The sequence below is a fragment of the Pocillopora verrucosa genome, chromosome 1 (genome assembly GCF_036669915.1).
Source record: "Pocillopora verrucosa isolate sample1 chromosome 1, ASM3666991v2, whole genome shotgun sequence".
NCBI classification, from domain to species: Eukaryota; Metazoa; Cnidaria; class Anthozoa; order Scleractinia; family Pocilloporidae; genus Pocillopora; species Pocillopora verrucosa.
Window position 1 is genome coordinate 17,653,188 of NC_089312.1, and position 23,067 is coordinate 17,676,254.

At 38.2% G+C, this 23,067-nt stretch overlaps 3 protein-coding genes across 3 annotated transcripts; all 3 read left to right on the plus strand.

Moving 5' to 3' along the window:
• Positions 1–1,866: 1,866 nt before the first annotated feature.
• LOC131799792 (DELTA-thalatoxin-Avl2a-like) lies at positions 1,867–3,261 on the plus strand. The gene has a single exon (XM_059117489.2). It carries the CDS (start codon positions 1,867–1,869, stop codon positions 3,259–3,261), a length of 1,395 nt encoding a protein of 464 aa, XP_058973472.2.
• Positions 3,262–12,311: 9,050 nt separating this feature from the next.
• LOC131799773 (DELTA-thalatoxin-Avl2a-like) lies at positions 12,312–13,730 on the plus strand. The gene has a single exon (XM_059117473.1). It carries the CDS (start codon positions 12,312–12,314, stop codon positions 13,728–13,730), a length of 1,419 nt encoding a protein of 472 aa, XP_058973456.1.
• A 6,018-nt stretch (positions 13,731–19,748) lies between these two features.
• LOC131799774 (DELTA-alicitoxin-Pse2b-like) lies at positions 19,749–21,200 on the plus strand. The gene has a single exon (XM_059117474.1). The coding sequence runs from the start codon at positions 19,749–19,751 to the stop codon at positions 21,198–21,200; it is 1,452 nt and encodes a 483-aa protein (XP_058973457.1).
• Positions 21,201–23,067: the final 1,867 nt, after the last annotated feature.

The window sequence follows — 23,067 nt, forward strand, 5'->3', positions numbered from 1 at the left end:
TTGTAGAGGACATCAGGGGTATTAGTGGTGTAAATATGCCTAAAATTTAAAAAATTCGGATTCGAAAAGTACAGCTCAAATCCAAAAGGCTGCTTGGGAAAAACATCTAGCTTTACTGAGAGATCTGAGTGGTTCCATTCTAAGTTGCAATACTAGCAATGTTACAACTGATCGATATTCTATCAAAGGGCATATATTGCTGATCGTCGTAACCAAATTGAGACCCGCAATATGGTTAAAGAAAGTCACTTGGTCGGTTATGGGGTTCAAGAACAACGGATTATTTGAGATTCCAAGGTTGGGTTTCGGAACTGCCTGTCGATTCAGAGTCAACATACAGACTGTTCGTTCCAGGTCTCAATGTTGACGGTTTTTAAGGATGCATCCTCTATAAAGATAATCTTGGTACTTAAAGAACTGACCAGACTGACGTGTTGTAAACAGTTTCGTTTAGTATTCAAATGGCTCTTTGGGTGGAAATTCACAAACAGGCTTCCTGTTTAAAGATATTTCGAATTCATTCTTATTCAGTTGGAAATTTAAAAGCCGGAACTCACCTCCAGTTAAAGGTGGGATGTTTGACTTCAAGCCACCGAATTTGAACCAAACGCGCAAACTTTAAAATAGACAAAAGCAAATATATAATACACGCCACTGAAAAGAAGACAAATGATAAACAAACTCGAAAGAGTGCTTCATTGTAAGGCTCAAAAATTACTTCAAGTGGTATTTAAAGAAACATGCGTCATTAAATTACCGAATCATTGAAAGCTTGGAGTGAAATATAGAGTCTGAAGTCGACGTTCGTCGTAAGCCCCTGAATTTTAGAGACAGTCTTTAAAAATTTTAACCTTTGAAAAAGTTATCGTTTTGAAACTACCGGTTCGTCGACAAGAACTTGCGAGACGTTCAAATAGCGCTAAAATACAACTTAACTGACATGTGAAGGTGTGTTTTTGTTTTGGATGCCCTTGCGTTAATTCAATTATTGTAACAATGATCATCATTTAGTCTTTAATAGGGAAGGGCTTTTGTCCAACACACTTCTATCTGAGGAGTCTGCCTCAGTCTTAGCACAGAGTGTTGTTGAATTTTTCGAGGTGATAGGCACAGGTTGAAACTCATTACAAGTCATTCAATACCTGTTTGGAGGACGTCTTTTATGTAACATAAACAAATTTGACATACCTTTTAAGTTGTATCTTTAACTTGCCACTAATTCCAGGGCACTGCCGAAGGATCCTTGTTACAGGTAAATGATCACCGATATCTCTCGTCTTTACTGTCATTTTTTTTACCTTCGAAAATAATAAAGTTAAGTAAGAGTAAGAGTTGAATTGGTTTAAATTCGTATGTCATTCATTCTTTGTGGCTATTATGATGGCATAGTGCTTAAATGGAAGGTCTTGCCTAGCCTCGAGGTTTGCACATGGAAAATGGGGTTTATTTAATCAAACAAGCAAGCAAATGCGTCAAAAAAATACAACAACGAAAAACCATTTTTGAATGGTCTCCAATCTTCAGCGTGTGATATGCTTATTCACGTGTAAGAAGAATATCTCAGAGCTCTAAGATCCTTCAATGGTGTTCGAAATAGATAGCCCAGTTTAAAAGTGTCTCACTAAACAGCAATATCTAGATGACTTAAATGAGTTTTCAGCTTAAAATATTGAATTAAAATGTTAGCTTATTATTTGTTTCTCATATCTCGCAAAAAAGGTTTAACTGGAATTTTATGTATTCATTACAACATTTCCTTTATCGCCTCATGTTAAACACGCTAAAACGTTTCGGTCCCATTCTGTGCCCAATTTCCAAAGTAATTGTGCAACATTTTCCCCCGTAGATTGTAGTTCGGAAAGCAGAATGATGCATGTCCCTTTGGTGCTTCTCGTTTTTGGGTTATGTACATTTAAAGAAACATCTGAGGCTACCGACGTTGAGAATTCTACGCTGGGAAGAGTGATAGATCTTCGAAAGGTCAACTTATTGGCCGACTTCCAGGAGCAAGAGAACAGGATCTTTGAGGAGCTCCCCCCTAAATGTTTCGCGAAGAAAACTTTGAAGTCTTCGAGCAGCCACTTCGAATATTACGCAAATACCAAGGAATTTTATAAATCACTTGCCACCCAGTCAAGCTTGAGCGCCTCTTTGCAGTCCGCCTACTCGTTGGGTGTTACGGTATCAGTAGCAACAAAGAGCAAAAGTTCACAGCAAACTGAAGTGAGTGGCATGTCTTTAATCAAACAGGCGTTAACAGAAAAGATCCACGTCGATAAAGAATGTCTAGTAAGTGAAGACATCTCCACCTTGAAAGGAACATTTCTGAAGGACTTCGAGGACTTGCCCGTAAACATCGAAAATCCTTGGGAACCAAACTCATGGAGAAGATATCGTAATTTTCTCAAGGAATACGGTTCTCATGCTATAACGTCTGTGAAGCGCGGATCAAGATTTCAGCAGATGACATTCGCAGAGAGCTCGAAGGCTTACTCTGAAAGGGATTTCCAAGTAAAAGCTTGCGTTTCGGTCGCAGGACCTTCCCAGGTTGGAAAGGTTGGCGTCTCTGCATGTTCAAACGTAAGCCAAAGTGAGATATCCAACGCGACCAGGATGAGCACAAGCGAGAAACGCTTTGTCAGAGGTGGAAAAAGGGAAACAAACAGCGAGCTGGCAAACGGGGCGACGTCGGTTGAATTGCTTAGCCAACTCATGAATGAAGCAGATGAATTTCCCGCGTCTGTTCAGCACACCTTCATGGCGATCTGGACCATCCTACAGAGCCGATTTAAACAGGGATCTCCTAACAATATCCGAGCCACAAACCTTGAGTACTACTACCTTGGGTTCTTGAATTATGGTTGTCCATACATAAGTAACTCTGGACTTGCCATACAAAAATTTGACCATACCAGTAGCTCCAGCGAGGAGTATCCAGAATTCGAGTGTACCCTGGCAAAAGAGGGCTGCCACAGTGACGATGACTGTCACTACAGACCCATTTGGTGTTCATGTCGTGGTCCAACATGTGTCCATTACAAGTCAGTGAAACAAGGTGCAGGTGACAGTAAGATAACTGCATACCCAAACACATTTGAGGATTGGGGGTGGCGTGGTTGTGATTGGAAACTTGCGGGATCTTGGTGCAAGTGCTACAATGAAAATCGTGATCAGCGGAAAACTGTGTGGTCCTTGCCAAACAGAGATGCCCCTACACATAAAGCATCAACCAAAACCGCTGCAAAGAAGGCAGAAGATTAATGTCTCCGAAGTACACCGCTGGAAAATAGAAATTAAAAACGAAAGAAACTTTAAATTTTGACGCACTTACGTAATTATTGAAATTTGGCACACTTAAAGTTAGAAGTATGCATGTGTCTCATTTTGTCTGAATAAAGGATTGAATGTGTACATGTCTCCACATTTGATAGCACCCACGCCCTGTTTGCGTAGAGATCGTACTGAAAAGCTATTTTCCTAAGAATGAGAGAGAAAGACAGAAATAACTACTCTTAAAATGTAGTATCGATTCAGATTGATCTAAAGGGTATCGACTGAAGTCTCATCCAGGTTTGCGTAATTTAATGTTTCAAAAAAAGAGGCCATAAAAGAAAAATAAATAAAAAAAAATTGAATAATCGCTAAAAGGATTAGTCGCCTCCCATGACACGTTCGAGCCTAAGCAAAATCCAGACGGATTTTCCTTCCTTTATTTAGATCCTTTTAACCTGGAAAATGGCTGAAATCCATTTCCGAGTTGATATTCCGACCCCTTTTCCGAGGGAAAAATTACTAAATGCTGATCGGCTTAGACAAAAGGCATTTATCGCTATCGGACATTATTTAAAGAGTATTTCAACGCTGACTAAAACAAAATCACAAGAGTTGTGAGAGATTTGTAAGTGTAAACGGAAAGTTTCCCCTTTTTTTACGTCATCACCTGCTAACTCGTTACCAAACTATGGGACAATTTTAAGACAAAATGAAAGCACTTTAGGGCCCCAAAATAACCGAGCCTTACTTTTTAGGAATTTTTCTCCTGTTGAAATCGGTTTGTTCATTCGTACACTCCTTAAATTGAAAACATTCGAAAACACTTAACTTTGCCTAAAAGTACTACGGTGGAACCCCTCTAAAACGTACACCCTTGGGACCGGAGGAAATGTCCAGTTTAGAGGGGTGTCCGGTGTACTGAGGTTTTACCCATAAGGCAATTTTATACCGCATATTGTATTGTCTGACTATAAGTACCAGAACATGGTACACGAGTACCAATAGAGCACATCAGTAAAGGAACAAACAAAATGGATCACAAGGAAGCTTTTCAACGTCACTTTATTTAATTTGCAAAAAAATTCAGTGTTACACACAGGTTAATATGATTGCCGCTTTAAAATCATTTAAACATGAAATGTTCAAGATTCTCTTTCTAAATTTCCAAGATGCTTTTGGAAAAAGGAATCCAATGTTAACTGCATCTGATTACAGATGTTGTTGACGTTGTTCAACTATTTTTCTTTTGGTTAAAGGTTTATGTTTTAAAACAACGAGGTTTCTGCAACTTTCCGCACACCAACGGCTCGAGCTTTTCACCAGTGGTACTATACGCAAAACATGGTTGTAACTCTCTCGGTAAAATTTCATTGACGGAGAATTTTTTTTTTATCAAGGCTGGCTTCATTGCTTCAGCGTTGTGGTAAAAAATTAAAATTTGATTCAGCTAATTCGTGCGTTTTACAGTTAATTGACTCTAACTGGAAACTGAAATGGCTTCCTACGAAACAGAGCAACAGCGTGCGTTTTTTACCTTCTTAGTGAAAGGAAATTTTGCCCTTTATATTGTAAACAAGAGGTCGCACGTTTCCTCGTAAACTTAAGGATACATATCTTTAATAATCCTGCGCGACTCGGGCAATTTCCTCTACTTCTGAAAACACAAGTGATTTTTGTCTAAATTTTACTCAGCCCATGCAATTACTTATACAAATTCACTCCTTCCATTCTTGCCTTCCACCTTATTTTCTGAGGTCATTAGCTCGCAACCTCTTAGTTGATTATTATTTTTTTCTCTTTGTTATATTCTTGTATATGGGCGTCTATTAACGATTTTTACCCAAAACGGCACAAAAAGGAAAGATACCAAAACTACCTGTCTAAAGAAAGTTTAAGTGGGAATTGCAAACTGACCACAGAAGTTGAGCGGAGAAGCAGGCCGCGACGAACGCTAACTATACCGTTAAAAGTCTTCTTATTTTCTAAGTGGCAGATCATAACTAATAACATAATAACAAAGGATCTAAGAGAAGGTAGGAAATTCATTCTGGATCTGGTCAGATACTGACACACAAAAAAAGAAAAGGACTCAATAACTTTACATGATTATACTACCACAGGAATAGGGAAAGAATACAACAGTTTAATAAGAATAACTGGTGAAGCATAAACATCGTAAATTTATTTATAGATGTAAAACAGTATCAGCAGTACCTGTGAAAATTATGTGATGAAAATTAAGTTGTAAGACGCCATCATATCGAAAAGAGACTCGGCGATGTCATACCTGCATCAAAAAGTTCAGTTAGAGATGAATTATTCCTGGGAAAAAAATTTTTGGATAACTTAAACGAAGAACTAAAAGCATCTGGTGAAAATAAACCTGCTCCTCAAAATATGCCTCATTATTTGATATTTAACATCGCTGAACGGCACATTGGTGAGTTTTGTACAATTACGAACAGTTTTTTAGACTAGTTGTCTTGTTAGGCACCTAAAAAACCTGTGTAGAGCGCGTAACACAAGCCAAAAACACCCTTTCTACAACAACCAGTTACGACTCGACTCGCGGAAGAACGATGTAGCGAAATAGGTGACTACTCCCACAAGCAGACGGCATTTTACTAATTAATTCAACTGAGAAGAAAACCAATGTAGTCTGCAATAATAAAAGTGAACGTAGAACAGACTGAAAGACTCGCTGTATATTACTTCTTTCGTTTTGTAGACGTTTTCTGTTATTGTTTGTTTTGGAGCATCATATTTTGTTTTTTAGTTGAAAGATAAATTCTTAGATATGTTACGTATTTGTACTTCACAAATTGTTCGCAGTGTTCTATACTATCTAGCTTGATCTTTCTTGTTTCTTTTTTTTTTTAATTTTCTTTCCTAATGGTACGGATTCATGTGCCAGAAAAAGCGTTTTTGGAAAGAGCAATTTCCCACCCGCATTACCTCCCTCTAAAGGCCACCTCTCTACAATGGCCACTTTCATCTGTTCAAGGTGGCTGTTCTAGAAAGGTTAGAATGTACTTCAATAATTAACAGAATGTTAAGTGGACCGTTTTGTAAAAGAGGTTATCATTTTACGGTCAAGTTACATCATATTAAAACACGGGTTCCTGCCCAAATCAACCGGTTTAGATTTTCCCGATCCGCCTAATTCCTGTATGCTTTTTTCAGATGTCAATTAATAGCACATTTTGGACAGCTTGAAACTAAAAAGTGCACAGATCAGGGGGATTACCAGCAAAACTCACTCATACAGGCCAACGAACTGGTGGAGTTTTGTTTTCACCATGGCACCTTTTATTCTATCAGCGGTCTACATGCAAATAATCCCATGAGCTATGACTTTTAAATTAAGGTGCACTTTCTTCTTTAAAAGACAAACGTTTCTCTTGACATCGACTCATTATGAAGTTCAGGGGATAGAGTGTTTTTGAAGAAACCAAAAGGTAAGTATACAGGAAAGTTTCCCAGAGGCCTACTCTACTAAGAACTACTCCTCTATCTAATGGGATTGGCGATTTTTAAAGTTTTTAAGATACATACACTATTTTTAAGATTTCTAATATAAAAATGTTTGCCCGACTCTCCCGTTCTTTTTTTCGGTTCGTTCTGGCGGTTCAAATCGCCAGGCCTGATTTAAAAAAACAGGCTTATAAGCCCTATCATTATTTTCGCCTTTGATCAAGGTCTCAAAATCTTTGCTATTCCTCACATACAGTCAAAATGTATTTTTCTCGAAGGAGTCTCCAGCAAGTAAATTTACGCGCGCTTTATTTGAACTGCTGCCCTGGCGGCGACTCTGTTAAACGGTAAATTATTCAAGCGGTTGATCTAAAACATCAATTTACAAACAAAACTTTAAAAGTAAGTACAGTACAACACAGCAAGAGAGAGATAGAGAAAAATGAACTTATCGAATAACAGGTGCATTTGTTGTTGGGTTACGTTAGCTGCACTGGATGCGACTTCAAATGTGATTTACGAATGAACTTATGCTTTTACGAGAAAACTGCTGCAAACGATTAATTTTTAACTTTAAATACTGGTTCAAGTACATTATGCAAAATTGAAAAATTAAAACAACGTAAAAGGAAAACAACAGAGAACTTAAAGTCATGTGCTAACAAAGTGGTGTTTCGATCTTACACACAAATTACACCTTTAGTGTTACACACTTCATGTCGTGAAATATAAAGCTCCGTTGAATTAACCTACATGGAAACGTTTTCCGAAAATCATTACTTCCGTTCATCTGAGGCAAAGGCGAAGTCTAAGTCTTCGGGCACAAGTTTTTTGCGTCACTTTTTCCAAGATTTGGCTCTTTATCACTCAGTTTAAGCTACAATTTTCGAAAAACAAAAACAAAAAAAACACATTAAGAACGAACTAGAGTATCCTATAAGACCGTGCCTGGCGGTAGTAATCTTGGTGGTTTTGAAACAGTTTACAGAACACATATTTCATACAGCCATTACGGATCAGAAATAGATGATTAGTTCAGTTCAAGGTGAACGCGGTAGCCTATTGGTTAATTCGCCGGTCGAGGAGTATGTATCACAGTGCCTCTCCTAACCCGGGAGTATAGCATTCGAGGTTGGCATTCAGATGGACTGTTATCTCACTCAAGGGGGGGGGGGGGGAGTAATAACACTCCTAGTCGCTTAATGCTATCGAAATGGAGATAAGCTTCATCTGGATGGGCCAATTAGCTCGAGTACAGACTAAAACAACTGTGAGAGGGGAAGAGGGTAGGTAACTTTAAACCTTAACAAGCTACCTGCTAAACGATTACATGACACAAGAGTCACGGTTGTCCCATATATGTAATCTTGTACGGTAACAATCTTTTGAACCCTAATGGTGGTTGTAACGGCTGCCACGCCTTTGCCACCGGACATTGATTCGTTATAAGTTTGTTTCGGTTAAACGTGTTAAACCGCAATAGTGACGTTACTGTTTGTCCATTAGGGACGTGATCTTTAAGTTCCACCCAGAACCACATTCTAGTTAGTTGCCTTGCTTTGGGCTAACGATAAGACGCGTTTATCGGAAAGCGCCATTTTGCCCACCTTACCTTGAAGTTCGTTTTGTTCAAACTCTTACAAGCGGGACTGTTATGTAAATGCTTATGTTCCTTTTCTTTGTGCTTGTTTAAACATCTATTCTTTCGGTAGTTTCCCCCAGTTTTTATACCAGTTTCTTTGCAACCTTGTAACACGTGGTTTAGGTTTTTCATGCTTTGTTAGTAAGCTGCTCGTTTTTCCCACTCGGTTATCAGTTTTGTTAGAATTCGTTTTCAAGCGTTTCTCATTTATCCTTTGAAGACAGTCTTTTTGTGAGTTTGTTTTAGAGTTTTAGCTAGTCTTTTGGGATCTCGCTTTTACATCGGAATGATTGGAATATTGATTCCTATCTTAGAATTTAGCTTAGCTTCTTCCCTATAATTTCATATTTCAGTTTACGATAAGTATTTGGATACCTCGACTACGCTAATAGAACGATTCAAGTCTTTTCCGTAAAAGATATCCTCGCTTCATAGTGTGTCTTCATTAGCGAAACTCATAGCTGTCGTTGAAATTCGCTTCTCTTGTGTCGGCCGTTACAGCGGTGTTGGTAGCTCTTTCATGAATTTCTAGAATAACCAGCAAATATTTGTTTAAATAATTGTTCTTTTTCTTTTTTTTTGTTCTCCTAACAATGGAGATCAAAGCGACTGGTTTTCTTTAGTTGCGTCGCTGCTAGCGACTCAAACTCCTTTATATTACATATCGTTCTTTTGTTTTTGGATTTTGTAATTCTTTGAAACTCTTAAAAAGAGCATCAACGAGAGAAGTGGTTACCAAGAAGAAGAAGACTTTTCCAAGTTCCACAAAAAAAACTTAGCTTCAAAATACACTCATTTAAAACGTTTCTTATCAGTTTTCTGAGTTACCTATCTTAGTAGCGATGTTAGGTCGAATGTTGTCCACATGTAGGTATTATTCAAGCGAGGGAAACGCTGCCAATGGAAAGTGACAATATTCCCGGTCCTTTCATGCTTTGTAAACAGGTAGCACAGTAACAGCACTACCTGTAAATATTGTGTGATAAAAATTGGCTCGTAAAACGCCATCATATCGGGAAGAAACAGTAACACGACAGTGTCATAGCTGCGTCAAAAAATGAATGTCGAAATAATCATTGCTAGAAGAAGACAATTTTGAAAAACTTAACTGATGAACTAAATCCAACTGATATAAAATTGCAAAAATAAAAACGCTCTTAAATACATTTTTTAGTGTTTGGTGTTTGCAAGCGCTTATTGGCTCATTGTTGGGAATTGTACAGTTGCGAACGCTTTGTTAGACGGCACTTAGTCCGATTAAATACCACGATTAGCAATATAAATCACATTACGGAAAGACCCTTTCCTCAACGACCAGTAAATCACTCGCGGACATACGACTCAGCGAAATAGGCGACTACTACTCCCTCAAGCAGAAAAACACTTCACAACCTACTTTAACTAAAGAGGACACCAATTTAGTCTGCAATACTAAAAGTGAACGTAGAACAAACTTAAATTCTGTATTAAATTATTTCCTTTGTAAACCTTTTTTTTTTTAGCAAATCAGTAAATCACTCGCGGCCGATAGGCGGCCACCACTCCCTAAAACAGACAACACTTAACAATTTATTTTGACTAAAGGGGACCCCAATTTAGTCTGCAATACTAAACGTAGAACAAACTTAGACTCACTATATTAAATTCTTTTGTTTGGAAACCTTTATTTTTCTTGTTTATAATTTGGAACCTTTTTTTTTTTTTTCCGGTTTCACTGATAAAGTTTTAATTATGTTACGTATTTGTATGCCATAAATCGCTCGCACTGTCCTACACCACCTACCAAGATATATCTTGTTTTTTTTTTTTAACGGATTCATCAGGATGCCAAAAGTCAAGTTAAGTCGACCGGTTGACAAAAAGAAGTTTACTTTTACTGCAGTCGTTTAATTATTAATTTCGCCAGTTACGTCTACTTTTGTCAAAAATCAATTAATACCACATTTTGGACAGCTTGAATACTGAAAAGTGCACTGCGTAGGCGGACTACCAGCAAAACTCACTCATGGAGGACCATGAACTGCCTACATGAAAATGTTCTTATGAGGTATGACTTCTAAATTAAGCAACATTTTGTTCTGTAAAAGCCAAACGCAACTCACCACTTCGACACACCGAGGTCCCACACAGGCCAGGGAAAAAAGTGTGTTGGACAGATCGATACCATAAGGTGCGTAGATAGAAAAGGTACAACAAGAAATCCTCTTGAGATCATCTGGGAATTCATCTTTGATCCTGCAATTTAGAACAACTCATAAAGTTAATTTATAAAACACACTTTACAGTTTTTAAGTAATCTCCTCTTTTGAACTTTAAAATATTCGACAAAAGTACCAAATCTCAGTTAGCCACTTGTAAACAGGATACTGGAGACGAAGACGACAAGCTGGATTCAAACATCTTGATTTTAGTTTCTTCTGTAAAATTACAGCATTTTGTTCAGTGCTTGTGAATTATTTCTTTGTAGAAGACATCAGGGGGTGTTAGTGGTGTAAATAGGCATACAATTTGAAAATTAAAAAGTACATCTCAAGTCCAAAAGGCTATTTAGGAAAAACATCTTGCTTTACTAAGAGATCTTAGTGGTTGCAATACTAACAGTGTTACAACTGATGGATATTCTACTTAAGGGCGTATATTGCTGAGCGTCGTAACCAAATTGAAGCCCGCAATATGGTTGGATATGGGGTTTCAAAAACAAAGGATTATTTGAGATTGTAAAGGTGGGCTTCGGAACTGCCTGTCGGTTCAGAGTCAACATACAAACTGTTCGTTCCAGGTTTCATTATTTCTCAAAGAAATTCATCTACAATGCTGACGGTTTTTAAGGGTGCACCCTTTATAAAGAGAATTTTGGTATTTAAAGAACTGACCAGACTGACGTGTTGTAAACAGTTCCTTTTACTATTCAAAAGGTTCTTTGAGTGGAAATTCACCAACAGGCTTCCTGTTTAAAGATGTTTCGAATCCAGTCTTATTCAGTTGGAAATTTAAAAGCTGGAATTCAAACCAGTTAAAAATGGGATGTTTTACTTCAAGCCACCGAATTTGAACCAAACGCGCAAACTTTAAAATAGACAAAAGCAAATATATAGATAACGCCACTGAAAAGAAGGCAACTGATAAATAAACTCGAAAGAGTGCTTCATTGTAAAACCCAAAAATTACTTCAAGTGGTAAGTAGAGAAACATTCGTTATTAAATAACAGAATCATCTAAAGCTTGGAGTGAAATATAGAGGCTTAAGTCAACGTTCGTCGTAGGCCCCTTCATTTAAGAAACAGTTTCTAAAATTTAAAACCTTTGAAAAAGTTATCGTTTTTAAACTACCAGTTCGTTGACAAGAACTTACGAGAAGTCCAAGCAGTGCTACAATACAACTTAACTGACACATGAGGGTGTGTTTTTGTTTTGGATGCCCTTGCGTTATTTCAACTATTATAAGAATAATCATCATTTAGTCTTTAATAAGGAACGCCCTTCGTCCAATACAGTTCTATCTGATGAGTCTGCCTTAGTTTTAGCACAGAGCATTGTTGAGCTTTTCGAGGTGATAAGCACAGGTTGAAACTCATTACAAGACATTCAATACCCAAATTGGAGGACGTCTTTCATGTAACACAAACAAATTTGACATATCTTTTAAGTTGTACCTTTAACTTACCACTGATTCGAAGTCACTTCCGGGGGGTCTTTGTTACGGGGAAATGATCACCGATATCTTACTAACAGCTTAAAAATGCTAGCCTATTATTTGTTTTTCATTTGTGTCAAAACAAAAGGTTTAACTGAAGTTTTCTGTTTTCATTAAAACAATTTCTGAATCGCCTCATGTTAAACACGTTTTGGTCCCGTTCTGTGGCCACTTTCCATAGTTATTATGCATTTTTTCCCCGCAGATTGTACTTCGAAAAGCAGAATAATGCATGTCTCTTTGGTGCTTCTTGTTTTTGTGTTATACACATTTAAAGAAACATGTGAGGCTACAGTAGCCGAGAATCCTGGGCTGGGAAAAGTAATAGATATTCGAAAAGTCAACTTACTGGCCGACTTCCAGGAGCAAGAGAACAGGATCTTTGAGGAGTTCCCCCCGAAATGTCTCGTAAAGAAAACTTTGAAGTCTTCAAGCAGCCACTTCGAATATTATGCAAATACCAAGGAATTTTATAAATCACTTGCCACCCAGTCAAGCTTGAGCGCCTCTTTGCAGTCCGCCTACTCGTTGGGTGTTACGGTATCAGTAGCAACAAAGAGCAAGAGTTCACAGAACACGGAAGTGAGTGGCATGTCTTTAATCAAGCAGGCGTTAACAGAAAAGGTCTATGTCGATAAAGAATGCCTTCTGAATGACATCACCAGCTTGAAGGAAACATTCCTGAGTGACCTGGAGGACTTGCCCGTAAACATCCAAAATCCTTGGGAACCAAACTCATGGAGAGAGTATCGTAATTTTCTTAAGGAATACGGCTCTCATGCCATAACATCTGTGAAGCGCGGATCAAGATTTCAGCAGATGACATTCGCAGAGAGCTCTAAGGCTTACACTGAAAGAGATTTCCAAGTAAAAGCTTGCGTTTCGGTCGCAGGACCTTCCCAGGTTGGAAAGGTTGGCGTCTCTGCATGTTCAAACGTGAGCCAAAGTGAGATATCCAAAGCGAGCAGGATGAGCACAAGCGAGAAACGCTTTGTCAAAGGTGGAAAAAGGGAAACAAATAGCAAGCTGGCAAACGGGGCGACGTCGGTTGAATTGCTTGGCCAACTAATGAATGAAGCAGATGAATTGCCCGCGTCTGTTCAGCACACCTTCATGGCGATCTGGACCATCCTACAGAGCCGATTTAAACAGGGGTCTCCTAACAATATCCGAGCCACAAACCTTGAGTACTACTATCTTGGGTTCTTGAATTATGGTTGTCCATACATAAGTAGCTCTGGACTTGCCGTACAAAAGTTTGACCATACCAGTAGCTCCAGAGAGAAGTATCCAGAATTCGAGTGTACCCTGGCAAAAGAGGGCTGCCACTCTGACGATGACTGTCACTACAGACCCATTTGGTGCTCCTGTCGTGGTCCAACATGTGTCCATTACAAGTCAGTGAAACAAGGTGCAGGTGAAAGTAAGGTAACTGCATACCCAAACACATTTGAGGATTGGGGGTGGCGTGGTTGCGATTGGAAACTTGCGGGATCTTGGTGCATGTGCTATAATGAAAATCGTGATCAGCGGAAAACTGTGTGGTCCTTGCCAAACAGAGATGCCCCTACACATAAAGCATCAACCAAATCTGCTGACAAGAAAGGCAGAAGATTAATGTCTCCAAAGTACACCGCTGGAAAATAGAAATGAAAACGAATGAAACTTTAATTTTGGTGCACTTAGATAAATTAGGTAATCGTTGAAATTTTTCACGCTTAAGTTAGGACTATGCTTGTGTCTCATTGTGTTTGAATAAAGGATTAAATGGGTACATGTCACTACCTTTGATAGCAACCTCGCCCTGTGTGTGTAGAGATCGTACTGAAAAGCTTTTTCCCGGGAATGAGAGAGAAAGACAAAAACAACTACTCTTAAAATGTAATATCGATTGAGATTGATCTAAAGTCTCATCCAGGTTAGCCGAATTGAATGTTTCGTAAAAGAGACCATAAAGCCTAAGTAAGATCCAGAATGGATTTTCCATCTTCTATTTAGATCCTTTTAACCTGGAAATTGCTGAAAGCACTTAAGGGCCCAAGAAAACCGAGCCTTATTTTGTTTTGGAATTTTTCTTCAGTTAAAATTGGTTTGTAAAACATTCAGAAAGGCTGAACTTTGCCTATAAGTATTATAATTTCATCGAAGGGGAATATCTTTTAGCAGGGCTGGTTTCATTGCTTTAGTGTCGTGGTACAAAATTAAAATTTCATTCAGCTGATTCTTGAGATCTACAGTTAATTGATGCTAACGGAACACTGAAATGGCTTCCCTCGAAATTGTGCAATAGCGTGCGTTTTTGACCTTCCTAGTGAAAGGAAATTTTGCCCTTAATATTGTAAACAATAAGTCGCATGTTTCCTCGTAAACGTAAGGAAATATATCTTAAATTATCCTGCGGGACTCGGGCAATTTCCTCAACTTCGGAAAACTCAAGTATTATTTGTGTAAAGTTTACTCAGCCCATGCGATTACTTCTACAAATTCATTCTTTTCATTCCTCCCTTTCAGTTTATTTTCGAGGTCATAAGCTCGCAGCAATTTAGTTGATTTTTAGTTTTTTTCTTTTTCTTATCTTCTTGTTTAGTGATTGCGATCTATGAAATAATCGGGCGTCTATTAACGATTTTTACCCAGTGCGGCACAAAAAGGAAAGATGCTAAGAATAATGTCTAAAGAAAGTTTGAGTGGTAATTGTGAACTGACAACAGTAGTTGACCGAAAAAGCAGGCCGTGACGAACGCTGAATATACCGTTAAAAGTCTTCTTATTATTTACGTGGCACATCGTTACTAATAACATAATAACAAAGGATCTAAAAGAAGGAAGGAAATTCATTTTGGATCTGGTTAGATACTGACTCACAAAAAAAGGTCTCAAGAACTTATATAATTAAACTACGACAGGAATAAGTAAAGAATACAACAGTTTAACAAGAATTACTGGTGAAGCATAAACATCGTAAATTTCTTTATACAGGTAAAACAGTATCAGCAGTACCTGTGAATATAATGTGATAACAATTAGGTTGTAAAATTCCATCTTATCGAAAAGAAACACGGTGATGTCATACCTGCATCACAAAGTTCATTTAGAAATGAACTATTCGGGGGAAAAATTTTTGGTTAACATAACAGAGGAACTAAAAGCAACTGATGGAAATAGACATGCTCCATAAAAAATTTCCTATTGGTTTTTATTTGACATCTGAAAACGAGCCAAAAACACCCTGTTTACAACAACCAGTTATGATTCGGCTCGCGGACGAACGATGTAGCGAAATAGGTGACTAATCAAACAAGCAGGCGGCATTTCATAGATTAATTCAACCGAAAAGAAAACTAATGTAGTTTGCAATAATAAAAGTGGACGTAGAACAGACTTAAGGACTCACTGTATATTACTCCTATCGTTTTGCACACGTTTTTGTTGTTGTTTGTCTTGGAGCATCATTTTTTGTTTTCTAGTTCATAGATAAATTCTTAATTATGTTGCGTATTTGTAGTTAATAGATTGTTCGCAATGGTCTACACTAACTAGCTTGATCTTTCCTGTTTCCTTTTATAAATTTATTTTCATGATGGTACGGATTCACGTTCCAGAAAAAGCATTTTTGGAAAGAGCAATTTCCTACCCGCATTACTTCCCTCTTAAGGCCACCTCTCTACAATGGCCATTTCCCTCTGTTCAAGGTGGCCGCTATAGAAAGGTTAGACTGTACTTCAATTATTAACAGAATGTTAAATGGACTATTTTGTAAAACAGGTCATCATTTTACGGTCAAGTTACATGAAATTAAAACACGGCTTCTTGCCCAAAATAGCCGGTTTAGATTTTCCCGATCTGTCGAATTCTTGATTGGTGAAATTAGTGGAACTAAACGTTTTCTGGTGAAATTCATAACGTTAACAAATACGGATTTCTTCGCGGTCGTTTAATTATTAATTCCGCCAGTCACGTATGCTTTTGTCAGATATCAATTTAAACCACATTTTGGACAGCTTGAAGACTGAAAAGTGCACGAAGCAGGGGGATACCAGCAAAACTAACTCATAGAGTACCATGAACTGGTGGAGTTCTGTTGTCTCCATTGCACCTTTTAACCAATCAACCACCTACATGCAAATAATCCCATGAGCTCTGACTCCTAAATTAAGGTACACTTTATCCTTTACAAGACAAATGTATCTCTTCACATCGACTCATTATAGAGATCACGGGATAGTGCATTGGAAGACACCAAAAGGTACGTAGATAGGAAAGTTACCCAAAGGCACTTTTATAATAGTTAAGAACTACTCCTCTACCTAATTTAATTGTCGATTTTTTTTTAGATTTACAACATAAAAATGTTTGCCTGAAGTAAAAAATCTCACGTTGCCCCTTGAATAAAAACGAACACGATCAAGAAAATTTAGTTTCCGTGTATAGAATAATCTCTTATAGAAAACATAAAAAAGTTTTAGTACTTCAAATTGGGAGTGCGAACAATAAAAACTCTCTTTTAACAAATACATGCGTGAATCCAAAAGGTTTATCACAAAACAAAGGTTTTTTTTCCATAAGAACGAGACCTTTTAACTTAAGTGAAAACACTCGTAATATTTGGTATCTTGCCAAAATAAGAGGACAAGAAGGGTACTTAAACAAGGTGACCATTGACAAATGGCGATCGGCGCAGAAAGTGTTGATTCATCGTGTGGTTTAAACTTCCGGCTGAGGGAAGTCTTGAGAAGGGCTACAAAGTTGTCGGCAATAGTCACAGGCGGTAGTAATCATCAGAATTAAGTGAGAAGCTGTTGTCAGTCGAGCGTTTAAAGTCCGGTTCATGTAAGCTGATTGGTCAGTTTGTTATTGGCAATGATACTCAAGTCGTTTAGGTCGGTCGTGATTGGTCAGTTTTGGTTCGTCGGCAATACTTGGTAGTTCTGTTCGGTTTGGTCACTTTCTACGAATTCGTGTTCTTTTCGTGTTATTTTAATTAGCCTCTGAAATTCTCAGAGTGGGTTTTGAAACTAGGGGCTAATTTAGTTTTATCAACTGAGTTGAAAAGTAGTTTGTGTAGTGTGATCGTTCGGGTGTGTGTAGTTCTGAAAGGAACTGTTGTTGGTGACTGACGTTTCGACTATCTGTGCGATAGTCATCTTCAGAGTCAAGTGAGGAGTAGTTGTCAGTCGATGATGTTATAAGGTCTGGTCTGTTGAACGTGATTGGTCTGTTTAGCCGTGATGTGATTGGCTGGAAGACTCGTGTAGAGTTTGTTAACAGTCATTGGTCGGTTTCGATCCGTCTGTTGTTTGTCGGTCTGTTTGTCGGTTTGTTCACGTCGTTAATGAGTCGTTTGTAAGGTGCTGGTAATTGTTGACATCTGTTGAGAGGCGTCTGTTCTAAGTTAGTGAACCAGCTTTCCAGAGTCAGTCGTTGAAAATAGTTTGTACTGTAGGTTAAGCATTTAGCAGAGTCCCAGTCGATTCTGTGATTAGTTTGTCGGTGATGTTCAGAAATGTGATTGTTCGCATCGCCATTTCTAGTTGCTCGTTTGTGTTCAGTTAGTCGCGTGTTAAGGTTTCTACCAGTCTCACCAATGTAGGAGGCCTGGCAGTCGGAGCATTCGATCTTATAAATCGCTCCCTGTCTGTTGTTGGGTTCGTCTTTGTCTTTAACGTTGGTCAGCAAATGTCGTAAAGTAGTAATAGGCCTGTGAGCTACGCGAATGTTGTAAGGTTGTAGGATCCGCGCGATAGCCTCAGAAGTGCCTTTGATGTAGGGTATAGCAGCTGTAGTCGTGATAGATGTGGAGTCCCTGTTAGTTTCTGTAGTGTCGGTAACTCTGTGAGTGTTTCGTCTAATGAAGTCAGTGTTGTAGTTGTTTTTGTCAAAAACGCGGTCAAGGTACTTGTTTTCGTCAGATAAACTGTCCGGTGTGTTGCAAACAAGTTGCGCTCGTCTTGTCAATGTCTTGATAGTCGTAGCTTTGTGGGAAGTCGGGTTGTAGGATGATTCGTCAAGAAGTCTGTCGGTATGCGTCGGTTTTCTGTATATTGTTGTTCGTAGTTCGTTGTTGTTTCGGCTTACCAAACAGTCGAGAAAAGGAAGCTTGCCGTCTTCTTCGATCTCCCTGGTAAACTAAACTTCCCTTACAACATTCGCGTAGCTCACAGGCCTATTACTACTTTACGACATTTGCTGACCAACGTTAAAGACAAAGACAAAAAAACAAACCGACAAACAGACCGACAAACAACAGACGGATCGAAACCGACCAATGACTGTTAACAAACTCTACACGAGTCTTCCAGCCAATCACATCACGGCTAAACAGACCAATCACGTTCAACAGACCAGACCTTATAACATCATCGACTGACAACTACTCCTCACTTGACTCTGAAGATGACTATCGCACAGATAGTCGAAACGTCAGTCACCAACAACAGTTCCTTTCAGAACTACACACACCCGGACGATCACACTACACAAACTACTGATACTCCTGGGTTCAAACCATTTACTTTACTGAGTTGAAAAGGTAAATTGGCTACCGCAAAAAGAGTTCATAGGCTAAATAACTCTCGGTTTTGAAATGACCAACAGGCCATTTCAAAGCAGATAACATGTTCAAAGTCATGCAAACTGTTCGTTTGAGTATCATTATTTTTGAAAGATATTCATCCACAATTTTGACGGCTTGTAAGGGTGCAATCTTTCTCAAGAGAATCTTGGTACTTAAATGATCTGATCAAATTGGCGTGTACTCAACGCTTTTGCTTAATTATTCGTTAACGCCTTTGAGTGAAAATTCAGAGACAAGCTTCCCGTTTAAAGATATCTCGAAAACTAGTTAAAAATGGAATTTTCGTCTTAGGGCCACTAAATTGGAAAAAAAAATGCGATCTTAAAATTAGAAAAAGGAAATTCTCTGAAACCCAGGGAGTACATACTGTAAAACTATTTACTACACCACATAAACAAAAGAAAGAAAGAAAAATAATGACAAAAAAAGTAGAAGGAGTGCTTCATTACACTACTCAAGAAAAGATGACTAGGTAAAAGCGATTAAAACTCGCTATACAGAAATGTGCGAAACTTAATTAACTTAGATCTGATCAAATTCTGAAGGATCTTCAGAGCATTAGAGATATCAAGAACTTTAAGAAAATATTATGTAACAGTATATCTAATGATTAGACACCATTGGCTTTTCGTTATTAATTATAATTATAAATTATGATTGTAATTACTGTAGAGGGAGACCCCATAATATGTATGTAAGTATGCATGCAGATTCGCTACTGCAACAGAAACTGAAGACTACTTAGCTGCTCTGAGAGATTTACGTTACGTTGCACTATATTAACTTCGCACACGTTACGCTAGGGAAAGATGATAAGGAGGAGTCTCCATAGGTAACAGTAGTTTATCAAGAGAACGTTGGTTGGTGGTGTAACTTCATCGCGGTGTTGATTGGAGGTGATACCAGTTTCAAACATGATATATGAATACAATTTCACAGTCGACAATTTTCTCAACAGTCTGGTCCATGTCTATTATTCAGCTTATAGGTAGATTACTCTAGTTTCTAGATTTCTAAGCCTCAACTGTGCTAATCTTCCTTTGCAGATTGAACTAACTCTGATAACATTTTTTCGAGTGAAAACTGCAGCCATGTTTCTCCTTATTATAATGGCTATGTACCTGACAGCCATTTCTTCTGCCCAAGAAGTTAAAGGAAACAAACGAACCGAAGCCACAAAGGAAACAGCAGAGCTTGGAAAAGCGTTAAACCTTCACAAGACCAACATATTAGAAGATTTCAAGGAACGCGAAGCAAGTATTTTTGAGCCTTTCCCTGAAGAATGCTTCAAAAAAGAAAAGCTTAACATCTCCAAAAGTTATTACAATTATTATGAAAGTACCAAGGCGTTTTACTCAAAGTTGGCCACATCAACAGGCTTGGATGTCTCGCTGGAATCGACTTATTCCCTGGGAGTTACACTGAATAGTGTAACAAAGAGAACAAATTCAAAAGAATCGAATTTGAGCGGCATCTCTCTAGTAGTCGAAGCATTAGTTAAAAAGCTTCGCCTAAGCAAAGACTGTTTAAACGATGACAACCACAACTTTAAGAAGAGCTTTATTGCTGACCTAGAGCGACTTCCGTTGAAAATAAATCGGCCCTGGTTGCAAAATTCATGGCGGTCCTACCATGATTTCCTAGAAGAGTACGGCTCCCACGTTGTTACTTCCGTTTTGCGTGGATCAAGGATCAAACAGATGTCATTTACACGAAGTTCAAAAAGCTACAGTGAAAGAGAGCTACAGGTCAAAGCCTGCGTTTCCTTAGCTGGAACTATATCCGCTGGAAATATTGGTGTGTCTGCATGCACCAATGTCACCAAAAGCGAGTCGTATAAAGCGTACCAGATGAGCACCACTGATAAGCGGATCGTTCGAGGGGGAAGCAGCGCCACTCGTAATAAGCTGTTACACGACATGTCGAAGGAACTTATCGAGAGACTTATGAATGAAGCTAGTGAAACCCATTCGTCTGTTCAGCACACCTTTAGAGCGGTGTGGCAAATCTTACAGAGCCGTTTTACCTCAGGTTCACCAAACTACGTCAGAGCCTTAAACCTTCAGTACTACTATCTCGGATACTTGAACTATGGTTGTCATTATCAAGAAAGAAGAGGACTTGCCTTTCAGAAATTCGACTACACAAAACGTACTTCCGACAATTATCCGGAATTCGAGTGTTCATTGGCTAGAGGAGGTTGTCACAGTGACAATGACTGCCACTACAGACCGGTTTGGTGTGCGTGTCGTGGCGAGACGTGTGTTCGCTACGTGAAAGAGAAACAAGATACAGGTGTGTCAAAAGTAAAAGCAACTCCAAACATCGGTTCCTGGGGTGATATGGGATGGCACGGTTGTGATTGGAGAGTCTGGGCGTCTTATTGTGCTTGCTATAACTATGATAGACATGTGAGGAGGGTCGTGTGGTCTTTGCCCAGCAGAGATGTCGCATCAGACAAACTCCTTATTCATCATAGCGACCATCACAAAGCTAAGCATCAAGGGCTGATTAAAGAGGAAGGGAGTGCTGAAAAATCGTAACAATGAGATATATTGTAAGCAGAAACATAACGGTGAATTGTCAATCGTTTAAATTTGATTGCATTGATGCAGATTGAAATGAAGGAATGAATATCTTAAAGCAATTTTAAGTTAATGTCGTAAAAAGGTTTGTGGTTATTTATAGTGGTTAAAAATATTAAATTAAAACAAAAGAAACAACTGGTGTCACACTTACAATGGAAAAAATTTGAAACTTCCTTAGAAATCCGTCAAAGAAAAAAAAAAGTAAAGTAAAGGAAAACTCGAAATTTTCGAAGACAAAGCTCATTTAAATACGGCCAACTGTTTTAATGAAGATTATAAATAATTTTGAAACTGAAATGGTTATTATTTAGTTTTTTGAAGGATCCAGCATTGACTAAATACATCAATCGATCCGTTGAAAGAAATAATTTAATATTCGTTCTAGACTCGGCTATTTTTCGACTAAGTATCGTATGTTATAATATGATTCTCGCTGCTCTCTCGCGTTGAGCTGTGTAACATAAATGTCGGCTTTTTTTCGTAATTCTGTAGTCTTAAATAAACTCATTATGGTTTCCCGGTGAAAGAGAATGATGAACTGGTGTAGGCTTGTTTTCACCATAAAATTTTAGCCTATCAGCTCCATACATCTTATTCTCTCTTTCACCTGTCACACCTAAATTAAGCTTTGTTTGTGATTTGTAAAAGCAACACGCAACCCACTAAATCGAAACATTACAGATACTTCGGTGTATTGGAAAGAATATGCGAAACTTTCTAAAACGAATCCCAGCTTTGGTATATTTAGGTGTTTATCTGTAATACTGTTACTCTTTATCACTCTTCAGCTTCATTAAACTGTCTCAGTTTGTGGACTGAAAGGATTCTTTAAAATTGGCAATGCGTATTTTAAAAACTAATCTTGCACAATTGCACCAAATAAATTATGCGAAAAATATTTTTGCTGTTTCAAGAGGTTTGAGTCGTTGCATGACAAGTTGTAATACAAGCACTCCCATTACTGATGAATATATATTCCACAAGGGGGAAAAATCATCGCTAAGTCGGGATTGAAAGCTGACAGCGAAAAAAAAAACACTTAACTGGCAAAAATTTTTTGAGAGAGGACCTCGAACCCTTCTAACTCCATTTAACTGGCCACGTTTAATGCGTCTGCAGTTGGTTTAGAGATTAGCGAGCGATAATTATTTTCGCACGTTATCACAGGGATTTTTTTTGTAACAAACTCCCTAGTAAGGATCTGACAGAGAAGTACCATAACTTCATCTCTGGAGCACCAAAACTGCCTCGGGCCATATTCCAACACGGCACTGGAAAGGAAAGGAGAGACCTCACGTAAGAGCCTTAGCCCTGTAATAGTGATACCTTTGTATCTTTAACGAACGTAAAAATTTAATCTCTTTATTGACTTAAATAAAATACAACATTAATGTGGCAGGTAGATTTTCCCTCATTCAAGTTTTCTTCCCACTTTTTTCTTCACATTTTGATAGTAATTAGTTTATGTTCTGAGTAAAAGGTCCATTCCAACCTTTGCCAATATGGATCCGCTAATCGGTCTTCAAGTTTAGATAAAACTTATATTATCATTCTTATTTTTATAATCCTTGTTATCATTATTAGTATCATCATCATCTTTGGGACAATCATCATTATAATCCTCGTAATAAGCATAGACGAATAAGATTCCCCGTCACCAAAACAGGGGAGGGTATATTTTTCTCTAACTTAGATTTATTTTCTACTTAAGCTAAAAGTTTCCTCGAATAGGTTGGATATGGTAAAATTGGTCAAATTGGTAATAAGTTGACCTTTGTAGTGAAATCCATTAACTTAATGGAGTACAGGTGCGTACCTGTTC

Bases quoted from the DNA above. Each gene is read 5' to 3' on its own strand.
- LOC131799773 (XM_059117473.1), top strand. From the start codon at position 12,312: ATGCATGTCTCTTTGGTGCTTCTTGTTTTTGTGTTATACACATTTAAA.
- LOC131799774 (XM_059117474.1), top strand. From the start codon at position 19,749: ATGTTTCTCCTTATTATAATGGCTATGTACCTGACAGCCATTTCTTCT.
- LOC131799792 (XM_059117489.2), top strand. From the start codon at position 1,867: ATGATGCATGTCCCTTTGGTGCTTCTCGTTTTTGGGTTATGTACATTT.